We start from the raw sequence: 17,308 nt of genomic DNA on the forward strand, positions 1-17,308 counted from the left end.
GATCTAGCCTTTTGTGAGGTTGGATTTGGATATAATATCCAAGCAGCTATTCTCATTCATTTTTCCCTTCAAGGTTTGACGTACAGCTAGTGTTCTTATGTGTTGATCTGTGATTGTGTTTACTACTTAGCTGCACTAATGTTAAAGTAAGATTGGTAACTGTTCTAATGATTTGGATTTGAAATTGGTTGTGACATTTGGAGAAGTTATTAATGGTAATCAATATTCATTGAGTTTGATATCTGTCATGGGCAAGAAAAGACCTCATCCTTCCAACCCTTAGCCCACCCCTTGAGCCTAGGCCCATCCAATTTGCAAATACTACCTAGATTTCAAAATTGACAACTTGGTATATTTGCTAGACTATTGCTGATTAATATTTTTTGATGGATTGGCAATTCAGTCTTTAAATAATATTTAAAAGCTTTACAAAGAATTGCTGCTTGAAATTATTATATTTATTGCTGATTGTATATCTGACTTGTTCTAGATCGACGATCTGAATTGATATGTTGAATGGATTGTGAGTTTATTGTAATTTGATGCCTTCTCAAATGAATTGTTCTCCTCTTTTATATCTTCAATTGTGGGGGAAAGTCACTTCTCTTCATTAAGATAATAACCTTTAAAAGGGATACATCCCTTCATTATTAATCACTGTAATGACTTTTGATGAGTTTTCTTTGCATGTTTTGTGGAATCACTGCCTAACAACATTCCTTAACTATTCCCCATCAACTCCTTTAAAGAATCGCCACTATTGATATCTCTTTTGTCAAGGATAAGGCAGCGATCTAGATTTAATAATGCTGTGATTTTGCCTAACATGGCAGGAGCATGACAATAGTGCCTTGCAACTTCAAGATTAATAAACTTCTAAATAATATCAAATTCTAGCTGCATGTTGGAATGTTGATTATAAATATATCACGGAGATTGTTGGCGACACAAAAGGGGTTGGTTGGGGTACTACTAGATGACGTAGATCCTCATACTGCGAGTGTTTGAAACTCCAATTTTGATGCAATGATAACATATGAAGCTTATGTGCAGTGGCAGATTGTTTATGTTTTCATAATTATTTATAACTTGTAGCCCTTGGGCATTTTGTTGTAATTTTGACATGATATATAAACACATTGACAATGAAAACAATAAAATTTTGTTAATTTGTGTCAACTCATGTAAATTCTCAATTTAGCTCTAAAGTTATGTAATGTAATTCTATAATGTATTTGATGGATGCCTTATATATGAATAGTTGAAATTTCCTATATTTTGAAAATTTTCCTCATCTTTTTAATTGTCATCCCTTTAATAAAGGTGTCACAGCCCCTGCTGTGTTCATCTCAAAAACTCAATGGTACATAAGAAAATGCACTAAATAATATGGCATTGAAAGGAGCTACAGTATATAATTCAAAGAACTCTGAATCTCAAACATTATCTGCCTCTTACAATCTAACTGCCCTAACCCGCATGGATATTTGAAAGTCAGAGCAAACATAGACTCTCCTGTTGTCGTCATAATGTGACATGGAGGCTGTTCATCGTACAGAGAATATTGAGTTGCATAATTTTGAAGCTGACTATTGGAAGCAATGACCCTGTCAAATGACCACCAAAACATTCTCTGCTGGAATTTGATCATCACATTAAGAAATACAGCTACCTGCTACGGGCTCCTTACTGCAAGAACATCTACTAGGCAATTTTAAGCTTTCCTTTTCTTCTGCATCCATAATCATAACAACATCCTCATAAGGTGTTAAGCCTGATTGAATAAATATAAAATTAGATGATCGGATCACGCATGTTATGAATACCACTAACCAATTCAGCAGGTTTTGCAATGCGGTGTCTTTGCTGTTTTTGTGGTCTTGGTGATGGCTTCTTTGTCTCTGTTGGTGCAGCTTTGCGAGGACTTGGCCTATATAGTATAAAGGTACGACCAATTTGCCCAACCACTACTGATCTTGTTGCTTCTTGCAACTGTGAAGCTACAGCATCTGGCTCACCTGGACAAGTGCCATGCACCTTCAACTGCAACACAAACCATACTTATTAAATGATAATCACTTGAGATTACAACTCTATACAGAATCATGTGATGACATGATTCCAATATTTGAATAATTAAAGCCAGCATTCCTTTCAAAAATAGCATTTTATTAACGAATTGTAATAAGCAACTGAACCATGCTTTTTATTACTTGCTAGTCACACAGAGAATTTGGAATGGACCCTTTCTATCATTCCGAGAAACTCTACAAAGGGAAATCCCAACAATCTCAAACAATCTCAACCCATAACTGGAATGACTAACAGGAACAGATGTATTGATCTACTTGTTTCATAAACACGTAGAGATTCATACCCTGACCTGTGGTAGTTGTCTCCCTACTGGAAATGGATCCATCTCAAAGACACATCTGGGGATGTCTCTAGATGTAAGGAGTAAAATGAAGTTCCTGAGCATCTGTATATGTCTACTAGAATCATATCTTCAAAATTGTTAAAGTTCCCATTCCAGTTTCTTAGATATCTCATATAGATTACATTGTTTTTTTCCTCCAGTGCTAATATCTGATTGACAAGAGCTAAAAGAACCCAAGAAGTACACTAGCAGACTTGTAATTTCTACTTTGAGCATTAAATTTTACAAGTTCTTTTACAATATCACGCACGCGCACACACACAAGGTATGTATGTATATTGCCATCTCTAAGTATCCATGCACCATGCTTTTAAACTAATGGCATACCCTTCCCCATCCACATCTTCTATACCCACAAAGTATCCCATCCTCAGGTAACTATGCATAAACATATCACAAAGGCTCTTATAAAGAATCAACGCTGTCAAAATTTATTAGAATTCATGAGGAATTTTGTAGTTTTGCTCAATGTTGGAATGGATAAGCAGAAGCTACAGAATTTTGTTAAATCTTTCACATTCCAAGACATGTACTATGGGTGTTCCTTCATGAGGAAAGAAGTCCAAATTGGTGCTACTTCTGTAGACTGATACCAATGGATGCAAAGGGCAAATGCTAGTGGATGTACAGAGTCATTTTGCCAGTCAGTCAGGCCAAAGAAGATGCCTTTATAATGATGATAGAAATTTGTTGTGTTTAAACAAAAAATGCAGGAATCAACTTTTTCGCACATAATAGCAACAATTATCACTATTCATGTCACTTTTACTTCCAGGTATCATCAATCATCAGAACTTATGCATGCAAATGAATAGAAGCTTCAGAAAATACCAAACAATGGATGGATATACACAAGATTTATGGCACATATACTGCCAAACTTTAAAAACATACTGGTCTGGTAACTAAAGATATCATACAAGAATGTGATGACTGAAGAATGGATTACATAGAAAATCTAAAAATGCATGCCTACCTTTACTCAAATAATATGGGAACTTGCAAAATGCATGTCATTATTACAATATCTATAAGCTTAAAAAAATAAGAACTTTATGATCATAGCCATTCCACAAATTATGACATCATGTAAGCTATGGATCATCAAAATCATTTTACAGATTTTAATAAATCGGACTCCTAATGCCTTTCGGTTTTTGTTTTGCAACTCTAGTTATTTACAAACTATGGAATTGAATTGGAAAAAAATTTTAAAATAGCTGATGAATGGCATTAAAAACCTAAAAGGTCACAGTTGGAGAATGAACAAAGAGGCAGATAGTGGAAATCAGTACCAAATCCTATGGGTTGACCATCATCAGTGTAAGAGTTGGCATAGAATGCTCTATTCCATGCAAGATTGGCTGAACATTATAGCCATCCAAGATCTAAACACTTCATGAAAGCACATGAGAGATCAGCTATGAAAGAATAATGCTATTCTATCAAAGGATGAAAATCATAGATTGATAAAACGTAATGAGATTACAAAGGGGACCCCTTGGTCATATAGGCCAAGGTGAACAGATTATGACATGCGCATTCATCTTTATGACTTGCAATGACTAACATGATAACCTAGGAAACAAGAAGTAAATGTGATAAGATCACATGACAACTAAGACTTCTAGAAAGATTCCTAGGACCTATGTGCATACCCTAAGTAAACTTAAGTAACATATATGATTAGGACCTAGGTGATGAACATGATAGGTAAATGCCCCTTTCACACCAACAATCAACAATATTTTTAATGTCAAATGCTTTTCTCCAAATGTATAATACACTCCAAATATATAATTTTACACGTGCTTTTTCATCTAATCCCAATTCTTTAAAATTCAGCCACTACATTATGTTGTCATGTAGCTAGTTATGACATAGGTTATTATGAGATGCATCTCCAGACCCCTGGGACACGTCTCCAGTACAGGGGACGTGGTCAGGGACATCCCTGGTTGCAGGAGACACCACATCAGAGTCTCCCTGCATCTCCTACATCTCTCACACAAAAAGAAAAAAAGAACCCTAACTAAAACCCACATTGCATGAATTTCTTTTCTAACAAACATGCTGCCAAAGGAGAAAACGCACCACCGCAAGCAGGAGCAAAGATGTTGTGACCAAGAGAAAAGGAGCCAAACAGATGCCACGACCCCACTTCAACATGTATGAAAAGCTTCATTTATTTAAGGTTTTGCATTTGACTATATGTTTACGCCATATCCAACATTTTTAACTGCAAACGATCATTTAATAGGTCTGGTTTATAAGATGTTTGAGAAAATCTCAAGATGGCATAGTTAAACATAGCTCATAGTGCTACCATTCCTGCATATAGCAATAATAAACAAGCTAATGCATCAACAATGGAGGAGCACAGTGTTATATTAACCATGGTTATGTGTCTTGGCAAGCCTGCACCCTTGACTTGAAGATTAGGTTGAGTCTAAGAGTTAAAGCCTCGTGAGTCCTGACAATCAGAATCATGAGTTCACCAAAGAAACAGAAAAATAATTCCAAATTTGAAAGCCATTGAATATATTTTTTATATTTCATATTTCACAGGATGTGGGTGTTTGCTAGGTTATTTTTGCCAAGTCTGAGTCCAAAAGGCCAGCCAAGTTTGTGCCCAGTCTGAATCTTCTGATCATGATATTGATTTAATATACCAATATTTCCTTTTCACTAGATTACAACAAGAAACGTCTCTTGTGGCTTTCACCATAACTTTGATCTATCAAAAGCCCGATTGGAACGACTTTGCTAGGTTTAGCAAAAGAACACCAACCGAGCCACCCATTTATTTCAAATTTTCAGGAAATTTATTGAATTTGAACTATATTGGACATTGAATGTTGTTGCTTGCATCTTGTTGTCAAACCTAAAAAAAATTATTTTTTGTGTGGAATGTTGAGTGGAGGAAAACAAGGCTTGTACCCATTGTGGAAGTATTGTGATCGTGTTAAAAGGCCAAAGGGTTCGGGTGGAACAACCACGATCACATGTAAGCTATGTCAAATGCCATGGCAAGGTACTTATACGAGGGTGAGGGTTATTTCCTTCCAATTCCTGAAAAAGGTGTTGATCCTTGTCCAATGAGGTACAATGATATGATGTTGTGAGGGATCAGGATGCCGGTCAGCCCTATGGTTCACTGAGTTTTGCCCATTAGTGCCATTATTTCCATTGTTTCCTCTGTTGTTGTCATTGTTGTTGTTTTGGTTATTGTTGTGCCATTAAATCTGCCAAAATAGATATACTCTGTTGAACATCTCGTTGTCCTCTATCAAGATCATTAAGAATATCCCTCATGTTGGTATCTACGTGATCTCTCTGATTCTTGTCACCCATGTTCACTTCACCTATCTCCCAAGTTTGGTTAATCTCTGGTTGATTTCCAAGGTTTTGATTTGATCTATTCCTCCTGAGATAATAATTATGAGTGCTGCAATGCATTACTCATCCCAATAGGGTGTAGAAAATTTTAAAACTGCTGCAACTCAAAATCAGAATAAAGAGCCAGAGGTGGATGTGTCTTCTAGAGATGTAGCACCACAATATTCTCGCAAAAGACCACACGTTGGCAGCTCAAACCCAATTGGAATATTATTTGATGTGCAAGGTTGAGAAGCGGTTGGTACAGCAATTGCATGATTCTTTTATGCAAATGGAATACCATTTAATGTTGCTTGCTCCCCTTTCTATGGAGAGATGGTCCAAGATATCAACAATGGACCAACAAGGTATAAACCAACTGGGTATGAAAAACTTTGCACTACTCTGATTGATAAAGAAAAAATTAGACTAGAGCAACAGACTACACCAATGAAAAGAGTGTGGGCTACAAAGAATGCAATATTGTGATGGATGGCTGGATAGATGCTAGAAATCGTCCACTACTTTATACCATGGTAACACATGCAGCAAAGGGCCTTATTTTTTGAAGGCAATAGATTGTTCAAGGCAAGAAAAAAATGTAGAGCTTTTCCATAACCAGCTATGTGACGGCATTGAGGAGGTGGGGGCATCACATAGTCCAAGTTGTTACTAATGTTGCCTCTCTTTGTAAAGCAACAGGCATGTTGGTGCAAAAACAGTACAAGCATATATTTTGCACACCATGTTGTGTGCATTCGATTAATAACGCACTCAAAGATATTGGCAAGTTCCAATGGATTTCAGATCTCATAAAAAATGGCAGAAAAATATAGATGTTCGTATGTAACCATCACCACACAAGCCATTTATCGAAAATTTGCCAAGGTGGAACTTCTCAAACCTACTAATACAAGGTTTGCTTCTTATTTTATTCTTTTTGATTGTCTTTGTGAAGTCAAAGGAGATTTGTGTTCCACAATTGTCAGTAATGCATGGGCAACTTGGAGACAATCTACATCAAATACTACAATTGAGTTGAGAGGTATGGTTCTTGATGACCATTTTTGAGTTAATGTTAACTTTGTTGTGGACTTTATTAAACCCAAATGTGTGGTGATCAAATTTGCAGATTCAGACAAGGCATGTTTGGGAGAAATTTATGAAGAAAGAGATTCCATGTGTGAAAGAGTCAAGAAGATAACAAATGCAAAAGATCTTTCTCTATATCCTTTAATCGAAGAAAAATTACATGGAAGATGGAACAAACTTAACACACCCCTTCAATGTGCTGCCTATGCCTTAAATCCTAAATAGTATGATACAAAAGTGACCAATAAGAGGGCTCCATGTGAGCATAGAGAGGTAATGAAGGGATTTTGGGCTGCAATAAAAAAGATTTATAGCCGAGGTGAGGATGCTTCAATTATGAGTCAGTGGAATAAGTTTCCACATGGACAAGGTGATTTTTCTTTTGTGGAAGCTTTATATGATATGCAACCAAAGAAAGACACTATAGAGTGGTGGTGGAACACTAGAGGTGAAACCCCTGAATTGCAATCATTTGCAATAAGATTGCTCTCACAACTAGCTAACTCTTCATCTTGTGAGAAAAATTGGAGTACTTAGGACTTTATTCGTTCACTAAAGAGGAACTGATTAGGGTCAAAGAAAGTAGGGAACCTAGTGTACATTTATAGCTCACTTTGTCTTCTCTCTCGTGCAGATCCTGGGTATAATGAGGGTCCTTTGACAAAATGGGACGAAATTTCATGTGATGGAGAAGTTGCAACCATGTTGAATTAAGTAGTTGAAGCTAAATTACCTGAGGACGCATCCCTGGGCCTTACAACCCTGTCCCAAAGATGCGGGGATGGCCCGAGAAACTCCTCAATTAGGCAATTTTCACAAGAGACATCCCAAAAACCCAAGGACAAAAGGGGACGTCTAGGACGTCCCCTGACCATCTCAAGGACGACCGGATGACCATAGTGTCCAGACGCAATTTAAAAAAAGAAAAACTCAAGTTATAAAAAAGACATTTTCTTTATTCCCTTGTGGGCCCCGACTTCCCAGCTCGCCCTAAAGGTGAATAGGTAAAACATTTTGACTCATTTCATCATTTGTGTGAGAGGAGCAAAGTGGAGCAACAAAAGGACTTGAAGCAAGCCATTGAAAGAGGAGCAACAAGGCAAATATCTTGCTTGAAGCTTGAAAGAGGTAAGTTTCATCCTTTCATTTTTTTTGTTTTCCAATTTTTTTCAAAGCTTGAAGCATGAAATGTCTGATTTTCATTAAAAAAAAATTGCATTTTTTCAGTTTAAAGTTGCATTCAATACCAAAACAAAAAGAGCAACAATGAGGGTGATAGTAGTAGTGAGAATGAAGTAGAAGTGGGTGGTGGAGATACAAGGGCAAGCGTTGAGGGTGGTAGTGAACAGCCACCAAATCTATTTAAGTGCCCTTCAAAATTCATGGAAAAATATGCAAAGGGCCCTTTCAACAAGAAAAAACCTCTTCTCCAATGTGTTACAACTAAGGATCAAAAAAAAAAATTCAAGGGGAAGTAGAGTGTGGAATTGTCATGTTTTCTTGACAGATTTTAGATATAGCTACACAAGGGCAAGGTCTCATTGTTTGGGTGTTACATGCCATGGACTTAAAGTTTGTCTAGCACTAAAAAAAGAGAAGATAGAGTGCCATAGATTGCACATGGAGGCAGAAATGGGGAAACAAGGTGTGGCAATGCTGGCACCTTTTGCAAGTGCACAATCATCTTTGCCTATGTCATCCACTATTGGTAGTAGTCAAGTTGGCACAAGAGGAAAGAGGAAGGTTTTGGGTGGTGACAAGGGAGGGTCAGTAGAAGTGTAGACGGTAGATTTCTAATTTTTGTTTTTGTTTGTGTATCAGCCTATCAAGCTATCAAGATTTCTGAATTTCAAATGTAATCTTATCTAATATCAAATATGTAGTGTGAATTATGAACTCTTTGACTCTTTAACACTCATTTGTGTACTTAAACTTTAAAGTTAATGTTAACCTTTACCACTATTCTTGTTTTGAAAGTTCGATGTCATGATATTTTCTATAAATTATTAAATTATATTTAACAAAGGGTCTCCAAGTACCCCCGTCTCCTATTTTGAAAAATAGCTGTACCAATTCAGTACCATTACCAATCTCCTAGCTGTAAATGTTATTGCAATTTCCAATTTAATGAACAAGTTATATGCAAGATGGTGTATTTCAGATTTAGGTATTATGACTATGATAATAATATTGTTGTCTTTCTTTTGCTGCAGGTATAGAGGATGAACATGTATCGATTTCAATGTCATCCCCTTTCTTTTGAATGATGCATATATAGTAAGGTAGTCACGATCAAGTGGCACCTTGATCGGACATGTCTTTTAGACATGTCCGACCAAGATGTCACTTGGTCGTGACTCTTCCATATGGCAACCAATCCATTCGGTGGCTACGATAACTAATCTGTGCCATTGTAAACACACCCGATAATGAATCGGTATCAAAGCAAACAAGCCCGATAACTAATTCTGGTCAATTCTAATATAACCCGATTATATATCAATAATGTTTTGGACATGTATTAATTGCAATTCGATAGTGAAGAGGTTCGATATATAAATCATTCATATGAAATATATATCTGCATTACCGTCTTTCTTCATTTGATATAAACAGATAGGTATATAGTTTTATCTGATCGATGCTACTTGAATCAACACTCCCTCTTAGCTAGGGAAGATAAAGTTACCATATCTATCATCTCATTTCTTATGATGGTCAGGGTTCCTTATGAGGTTTCATAATCTTACTCTACATAGGATTATACCATTCAATTATGAAGTATCACCTAAACATGTGATACAAGGGGTTAGTCAATTTGTAATGACATGATATCACCTAAGCACGTGATATCAGTATTGCCTACACACGCAATACTAAGGATAATCATATGAAAATAATTAAATTTTCAACATATCCAAGTTGTGATAAGTGCACTAGCATTCTATTTCAAATGTAATATCACAACACAATCATGGCACATCCATGACATACCAGAGATCCTATCACGATAACTGGTTTGAACATCATAAGATCGTCACCTTATGATGTTCCCATACAAGTGTACAATATTTGAGAAGTCGTCACTTCTTGAATATGAACACAGGGGGTTACACCCATAGAAGTCCTAACACATTAAACATCTTATTGATATGCAAGTATAGGTTACAAAACAGATTACCTTTCTATCATACCCAAACCTTTTCTGAAGTGATCAACCTTCACTCTGGAAAGGGGTTTGGTCAGAATATCTGCAGTCTGGTCTCCTGTATTCACATACTCCAATTGGATCACATTTTTGTCTACCATATCTCGCACATAATGGTATGGAATCTCAATATGCTTGGATCTATCATGGAACACTGGACTCACTAAAAGTTTTATGCATCTTTGATTGTCACAATGGATAATAGTAGGCTTCATAGGATCACCAAACAATCCCACAAGTAATTTTCTAAGCCACACTGCTTCTCGAGCAGCCATGGAGGCCGCAATATATTCAGCCTCGGTGGAACTTTGCGCTGCAGAAGACTGCTTTTTGCTGATCCAGGATATCATGGTTGATCCCAAACTGAAGCAGCACCCAGAGGTTCTTTTCCTGTCAGTCACACTTCCAGCCCAATTTGAATCTGTGAATCCGTGTAGATTAAGATCAACTTTCTCATACTTGAGACCAAGATTCAAGGTGCCTTGTAAATATCTCATAATGTGTTTTACTGCAACCAGGTGTACCTCCTTTGGCTCACACATAAATTGACTCAAAGCATTCACTGCATAGCAGATATCTGGTCTTGTATTTACCAGGTACATAAGAGACCCAATCATCTGCCTGTATAGAGTGGGGTCAGTAGAAGGTGATTCTGCTGCTGCTTCTTTAAGTTTATGAAGATTGGTTTCCATTGGAGCGGTCATGGGTCTGCAGTTTAGCATTCCAAATCTCTTCAGGATGCCCAAGGTATACTTGCCTTGGTTTAGAATAATGTTATCAGAATTCTGCCATACTTCCAACCCTAGGAAATAATGAAGGAATCCCAAATCCTTCATATCAAATTCTTTGGATAGATCTTTCTTGCATTGATCTATAAGGTGATCTTCTCCTGTGATTAATAAGTCATCAACATATAAAATCAATATTAGCATATCACCTTTGTTCTGTTTGTAGTAGAGATTAGGATCTGCATCATTTTTAGAGAAACTTAGTTTTGATAGGTATGTGTCAATTCTTTCATACCAAGCCCTGGGAGCCTGTTTAAGCCCATATAGAGCTTTCTTGAGTCTACACACATGAGACTCTGCATGATAAATCTCAAACCCTTCAGGTTGCTCTAGGTATACTTCTTCAGAGATCTCTCCATTAAGAAAAGTTGTCTTTACATCCATTTGGTGTAACTTCCATCCCTTTGCTGCTGCAATGGCTAGCACAGTCCTTACTGAGGTATATCTCGCTACGGGAGCAAATGTCTCTTCATAGTCTATTCGTTCCTTTTGAGAGAACCCTCTGGCTACAAATCTTGCCTTATGTTTTTCAATATTGCCATCTGCTGCATGTTTGATCTTAAAAAGCCATTTAGAAGAAACAACAAATTTCTTAGTTGGCCTAGGAACAATCTCCCATACATCATTTTTCATTATGGATTGATACTCTTCAAGCATAGCATCCTTCCATACTTGATGTTTAAGGGCATCAGTCACATTGTCAGGTTCATTTTTAGATAGATCATTCATAAGAGCAACATAGCTAGTAAATTTATTAGGCTTTTTGCTTTCTCTGAAGGTTCCTAAAGGAGCAGCAAACCTCTGAGCTTCTTCTACTGTTTTGGTGGCCCATAGTGGTCTTTTCTTGAGATTTCTAAGTGAGTGTTCATTTTCATTTTCAGTTTCATCTAGATTCTCCCTCTGAAACTCAGGAGCAGGATCTTCATCTAAGTTAGAAATAGGGACATAGATTTCAAGTTCTATGGAGCTCTGAGCTCTTTTGAAGGCTAAGTCTTCCTCAAAGATTACATCCCTACTTAGTTCAATATTTCTTTGACAAGGTACATAGATTCAGTAGGCTTTGGAGGTTTCACTATATCCTACAAGCATTCCTCTTTTTCCAGAGGGGTCTAGTTTTAGTCTTTTTTCTTTAGGTACATGGATATAGACAGGACACCCAAATATCCTAAGGTGGTTGATATCTGGCTTAATTTTAGTGAATACTTCCTCAAGAGTTTTATCTTCAAGATGGGAGTGTGGGCATCTGTTCTGTATATATACAGCGGTGCTGGATGCTTCTGCCCAGAGATTTGTGTTAAGGTTTTGATCTAGAATCATGGCCTTGGCAGCTTCGACTATAGTCCTATTTTTTCTTTCAGCTACCCCATTTTGTTGGGGGTTATAAGGTATAGTAAGCTCCCTCTTAATCCCATTATCTCTACAAAATTCTCTAAACGAATCTGATGTGTATTCTCCCCCATTGTCAGTTCTTAGGGTTTTAACTTTGTTTCCAGAGTAGTTTTCAGTTAGTGATTTAAATTCTTTAAACCTAAAGAGGATCTCTTCTGATTCTTTACATTTCAGAAAGTAGATCCAAATCTTCTAGAGTAGTCATCAACAAATATTACATAATACAAGAATCCCCCTAGAGAGGGTACGGACATAGGTTCGCATACATCAGAATGAACTAACTCTAGAACTTTACTAGTTTTCCTAGTACTATTTTGGAATGTACCCTTGGTATTTTTACCTAGGGCACATCCTTTGCATGCCCCTGAATGATCTTGTTTTAACTTAGGTAGACCTATGACAAGGTTTTCCATTGAAGATAAAGCCCTAAAATTCAGATGGCCTAATCTTCTATGCCAAACTTCATTTGCATTATTGGCTTCATGGATTAGGGCTAGGTTGGGTTCTGTGCACAGCTCATACAAATAGCCCTGTCTCTGTCCAATGGTCTTTGCCTTCTTGATGGAAGAGTTCTTTGGCCAAGCCAATACTCTGTTGTCCATGAATGTCACTCTGTATCCGTTATCTTCCAGTGCCGATATAGAGACTAGATTCCTTTTGATGTCGGGGACATATAGTACTCCTTCGAGTTGTAAGGATATGCCTGTCTTCAATTTGATGGTGCAGGTTCCCATTCCTCTGACTGGATGTGTGGAGTCATCTCCGATGGTTACTTCCTCATTACTCTCCTCTGTCATGGAGTCAAGTACTTCTCTAAACCCTGTAATGTGCCTGGATGAACCATTGTCAATCACCCATGAGTTGATCTTGTTAGAAGCTTGGCTTGTGAGTGCTGAGTAGAATACATACTTTTCGGAGTCATCTTCCGCTTTAGTCTTTCCTGCTTTGGCAAATGTAGCATGTTGCTTGGTTCTTTCTGGGCACTTTGCAACATAGTGTTCGAGCTGATCACATCTGTAACATTGGATGTGAGATAAGTCCTTCTTTGAAGTGTTCTTGCCTTGACGACCTTTTCTCTTCCTAAACTGCCTTTTCTTGTTTTGCTTGGTGGAGTTAGTGTTTAGGACTTGTAGGTCTTCATCTATATTCTTATGTTTTATTCCTTTCTTATTTAGTCTAGATTCCTCTTGGAGACAGTCATCTCTTAGTCTTTCAAACTCGGGATATTTGTCCCTTGCACTGATGCCCTAGACAAATGTTTCCCATGTACTAGGTAACCCATCTAGAGCAATGAGTGTTAATTCTTTGCTCTGGATCTCATATCCTAGAGTAGCTAGTTCATCTCTTAGAGTTGAGATCCTCATGAAGTAGGCATTTACTATCTCTCCTTTGTTCATGGTTATATGATTGATTTCTCGCTTCAAGGCCAGAGGTCGACTTGCATTTGATATCTCAAATGTGTTTACAAGTGCTTTGAACATTTCAAAAGTCGTTTCATGTTTCTTTATAATGGGCATTATGTTATTTCTCACCCCATCAACAATAATCTTGATTGCTTTTTCATTTCCTTCTAACCATGATGTTTTGTCGGGTTCGGTCTCTGGTTCCATAGATTCAGTCTTGATAAAAGTTTCGACTTTGCTCTCCCTTAGAATCATCTTGATTCTAAACTTCCATGCGGAGAAATCATCACCCACACCAAGTCTATCTTCGAATCTCATAGCATTGGCCATTAGAGAAATAGAATGCTTGATATAAACTAGTTCTTAAATTTTCCACAAAATTGAATAGCCTCAGGTTCTATAACTTGGCTCTAATACCATGCAAATGTTATTGCAATTTCCAATTTAATGAACAAGTTATATGCAAGATGGTGTATTTCAGATTTAGGTATTATGACTATGATAATAATATTGTTGTCTTTCTTTTGCTGCAGGTGTAGAGGATGAACATGTATCGATTTCAATGTCATCCCCTTTCTTTTGAATGATGCATATATAGTAAGGTAGTCACGATCAATTGGCACCTTTTAGACATGTCCGACCAAGATGTCACTTGGTCGTGACTCTTCCATATGGCAACCAATCCATTCGGTGTCTACGATAACTAATCTGTGCCATTGTAAACACACCCAATAATGAATCGGTATCAAAGCAAACAAGCCCGATAACTAATTCGGGTCAATTCTAATATAACCCGATTATATATCAATAGTGTTTTGGACATGTATTAATAGTAATTCGATAGTGAAGAGGTTCGACATATAAATCATTCATATGAAATATATATCTGCATTACCGTCTTTCTTCATTTGATATAAACAGATAGGTATATGGTTTTATCTGATTGATGCTACTTGAATCAACACTAGCAACCTTGGATATGAATGAACTGGTTTCAGTGATTGCGCTAACAGTTGTGTCTGCCATTGAAGTAAAAGAAAAAAAAAATTATGAATTCAGCAAAATGCTTTCTTTAATTTTAGAGCATTTTAATCTTTTTTGGCCATCTATGATAGAATTTTTCAAGGCAGTTCCACAGGATATTGAATAAATAGTATGTATCAAAGGGTAATTTGGTCTTCCTTTGCTTTTTGAAGATGATATGCTTCCATAGAGTCTAGTTGGATCTATGCAAGCTATTTTGGTATGAACTTATAGTTTCTTATTTGACATTGTGGTCTTAGATTCTTAGGATTCCATTTGTTATGTAAGTGGGACCACTTATATTCTGTGCCACAAACTGGAATAGGTTAGGGTTAGGGTCCAACCCCTCTTCTTATAAAAAATATCTCCCATCTGATGCATCAATATATTTCTATCATCTGTACAAATCTGTGTATTATCACATCTTTTTAATGGAAGCGTATTTCCTCTAACTTAAGGATTGAAAGTGTGAGCACAACCCATTTCTTGCGTGTACAAGTGCCCTCGCTTTACTTATCTTTGGTATAGTAAATGATAATCAAACTTTAATTTATATACAAATCAAACAACAGCCTTGCAACCTTGATGTACAGTTTTGATCTTGAATTCAAACATCACAGAGACCCTTTCAATGGTGAAAATGATAGCCTTTTGAACAAAAAGACTGGATTAAATAACATCCCTCGTAGTCCTCAAGGGCCAGTTCTATCCTTTTCTGCACTTAAGTTGGCTTCAGATTTTAATAGAGGATTCAGGTCCATGTTCCAATGTATTCCACATACTTTGCATTTTCTCTATGTCAAGACTCATTAGGAAAATGGAATAAACTCTATTTCACTGCAAGGGTTCTCCCTTGAGTGATTATTAAGCAATTGCATACTGTGACACTAACAGATTATGCCCATACGAAGCAAATATAAGTACAAGAAAAAATTATGGCAAATTGGTTAAGACATAAATCCATATCTAGGACTAAAAATAGAAATTGGCTAAATCACCTAGTGATTTATCAAACATCAGGGCTCTACACCCACTACAACCAATTGCATTCCCGAGGAGGAATAAATAAAAACACAGGCAAGAGCAGGAGCCAGAGCAATGATGGTCAAACAGGCATGGAACAAACAATTGCTCAAACAGGCATGGAACAAACAAGATTGACCTTTTCCATTTCTCTGGAGAAGCACGTGTGCAGACTTACCCCTTAATTGAAATCACAGGTGTGCTTAGCCCTCAGGGGCAATACTGATTATGATGTTTGATCTTCCTTTCTAGCACACATTACAATCATAAATATTAAAAATTATTAGAGACCAGGTGAGTTGCATGCTTAGAACAGCTTATGGAATACAGATGAATGGCAATGGATGGCATCCTGGATGCCAACAATCTCAAGAAACAAAGCACTACCAAAGAGCATTATGTTCACATAGAATAGAAATCTTATTGCCGAGCCTACATTGTCAAAGTTGCTGTCACTGAGTTTATTTTAACTTCAAGAAATGCATGATAATCATGCTTTATCCATATCATTGATTTTGATTGAACAAAAGCATGACAATCTTGCCTTAAATTTCAGCACTTAAAACTAGACAATTTAAAGATATTTTTGAGTACAATGATTTGTTAATACAACAACTAAAAATATGGCAAAAACCTGAGAATTTAGAGATCCTTTTGAATACAATGACTTGTTGATATAACAACTAAACATATGACAACCTTTAGACAAATGGGAAATGAATTGCTCAGATTCTCTAGAAGATTTAAATCCATGGTCCTGTTCATTTCAGTTGGTTGGAACATTCTGTATGAGAGTTTGTTGTCTGAAACATAGAATTATTGCTATATACAAAGGCAGATTTTCTCCCTGGAGTGATAGCGTAGCAAATGCAGACTCAGACACTACTGACTGTATCTCTAAATACAAGTATAATGCAGTACTCACCATATACCACATACAATTAGGAAAACAAGTATTTGGCTAACTCACCTCAAGAATTTGCTTGAGTATTGAAGGTTCATACCTCATATCACAAATTGGGTACCTGAGGAGGTCTACAAAAAGGAAAAGAAAATGCATGGAGCGGACAAGATCAAACTTTCCCAGGTCCTTTGAGAAGCACAACCTGTGGGCTTCAAAGTAGCCCCTAATTAAGAAACAGTTGTCCTCAATTTCCAAGGGAATGACAGAGGTGACAGCTTTAACATTACCAATATACTGGTATCATAAATAGAAAGTTATCTCCTCTTAAAATACATCTCTTGCTCTGATTTTTAAACTCCCTGACAGTGATAATCATCACATCTTTTTGCCTGGTTTACTTTAATATAAGTAATTGTCTAATAATGAGAAATTATCTACCACAACATTTCGTCCTGTGTGTGAATTTCATCCTTGCTAGGGGGATGTTCAAGTCAGGAATGGGTGAATGCCAAGTTTGGAATCCCAACATTTGCATGTGGAAAGAATGAAATAATTTAAAGATGCTGTCAAGGAAAGGTTGAAAGTGAGAGATGGAATATGGTATACCTTTGATCCATTGAGTGAGAGCCCTTCCACATGGGATTCCCAGATCAAGGAATTTCT

At 36.9% G+C, this 17,308-nt stretch overlaps 1 protein-coding gene across 1 annotated transcript in view; it reads right to left on the reverse strand.

Annotated features, from left to right (window-relative positions):
• Window positions 1–1,209: 1,209 nt before the first annotated feature.
• The window catches only part of LOC131054177 (uncharacterized), a 74,033-nt gene continuing 57,934 nt past the window's right edge, over window positions 1,210–17,308 (reverse strand). The window contains exons 3-4 of the mRNA XM_057988639.2: window positions 1,834–2,043; window positions 1,210–1,732 (exon numbers count right to left, since the gene is read on the reverse strand). Of these exons, the coding sequence (XP_057844622.1) occupies window positions 1,715–1,732; window positions 1,834–2,043 (228 nt within the window). The 3' untranslated portion in view covers window positions 1,210–1,714. The remainder of the gene's footprint in view (window positions 1,733–1,833; window positions 2,044–17,308) is intronic.

The sequence above is a fragment of the Cryptomeria japonica genome, chromosome 1 (genome assembly GCF_030272615.1).
Source record: "Cryptomeria japonica chromosome 1, Sugi_1.0, whole genome shotgun sequence".
NCBI classification, from domain to species: domain Eukaryota; kingdom Viridiplantae; phylum Streptophyta; class Pinopsida; order Cupressales; family Cupressaceae; genus Cryptomeria; species Cryptomeria japonica.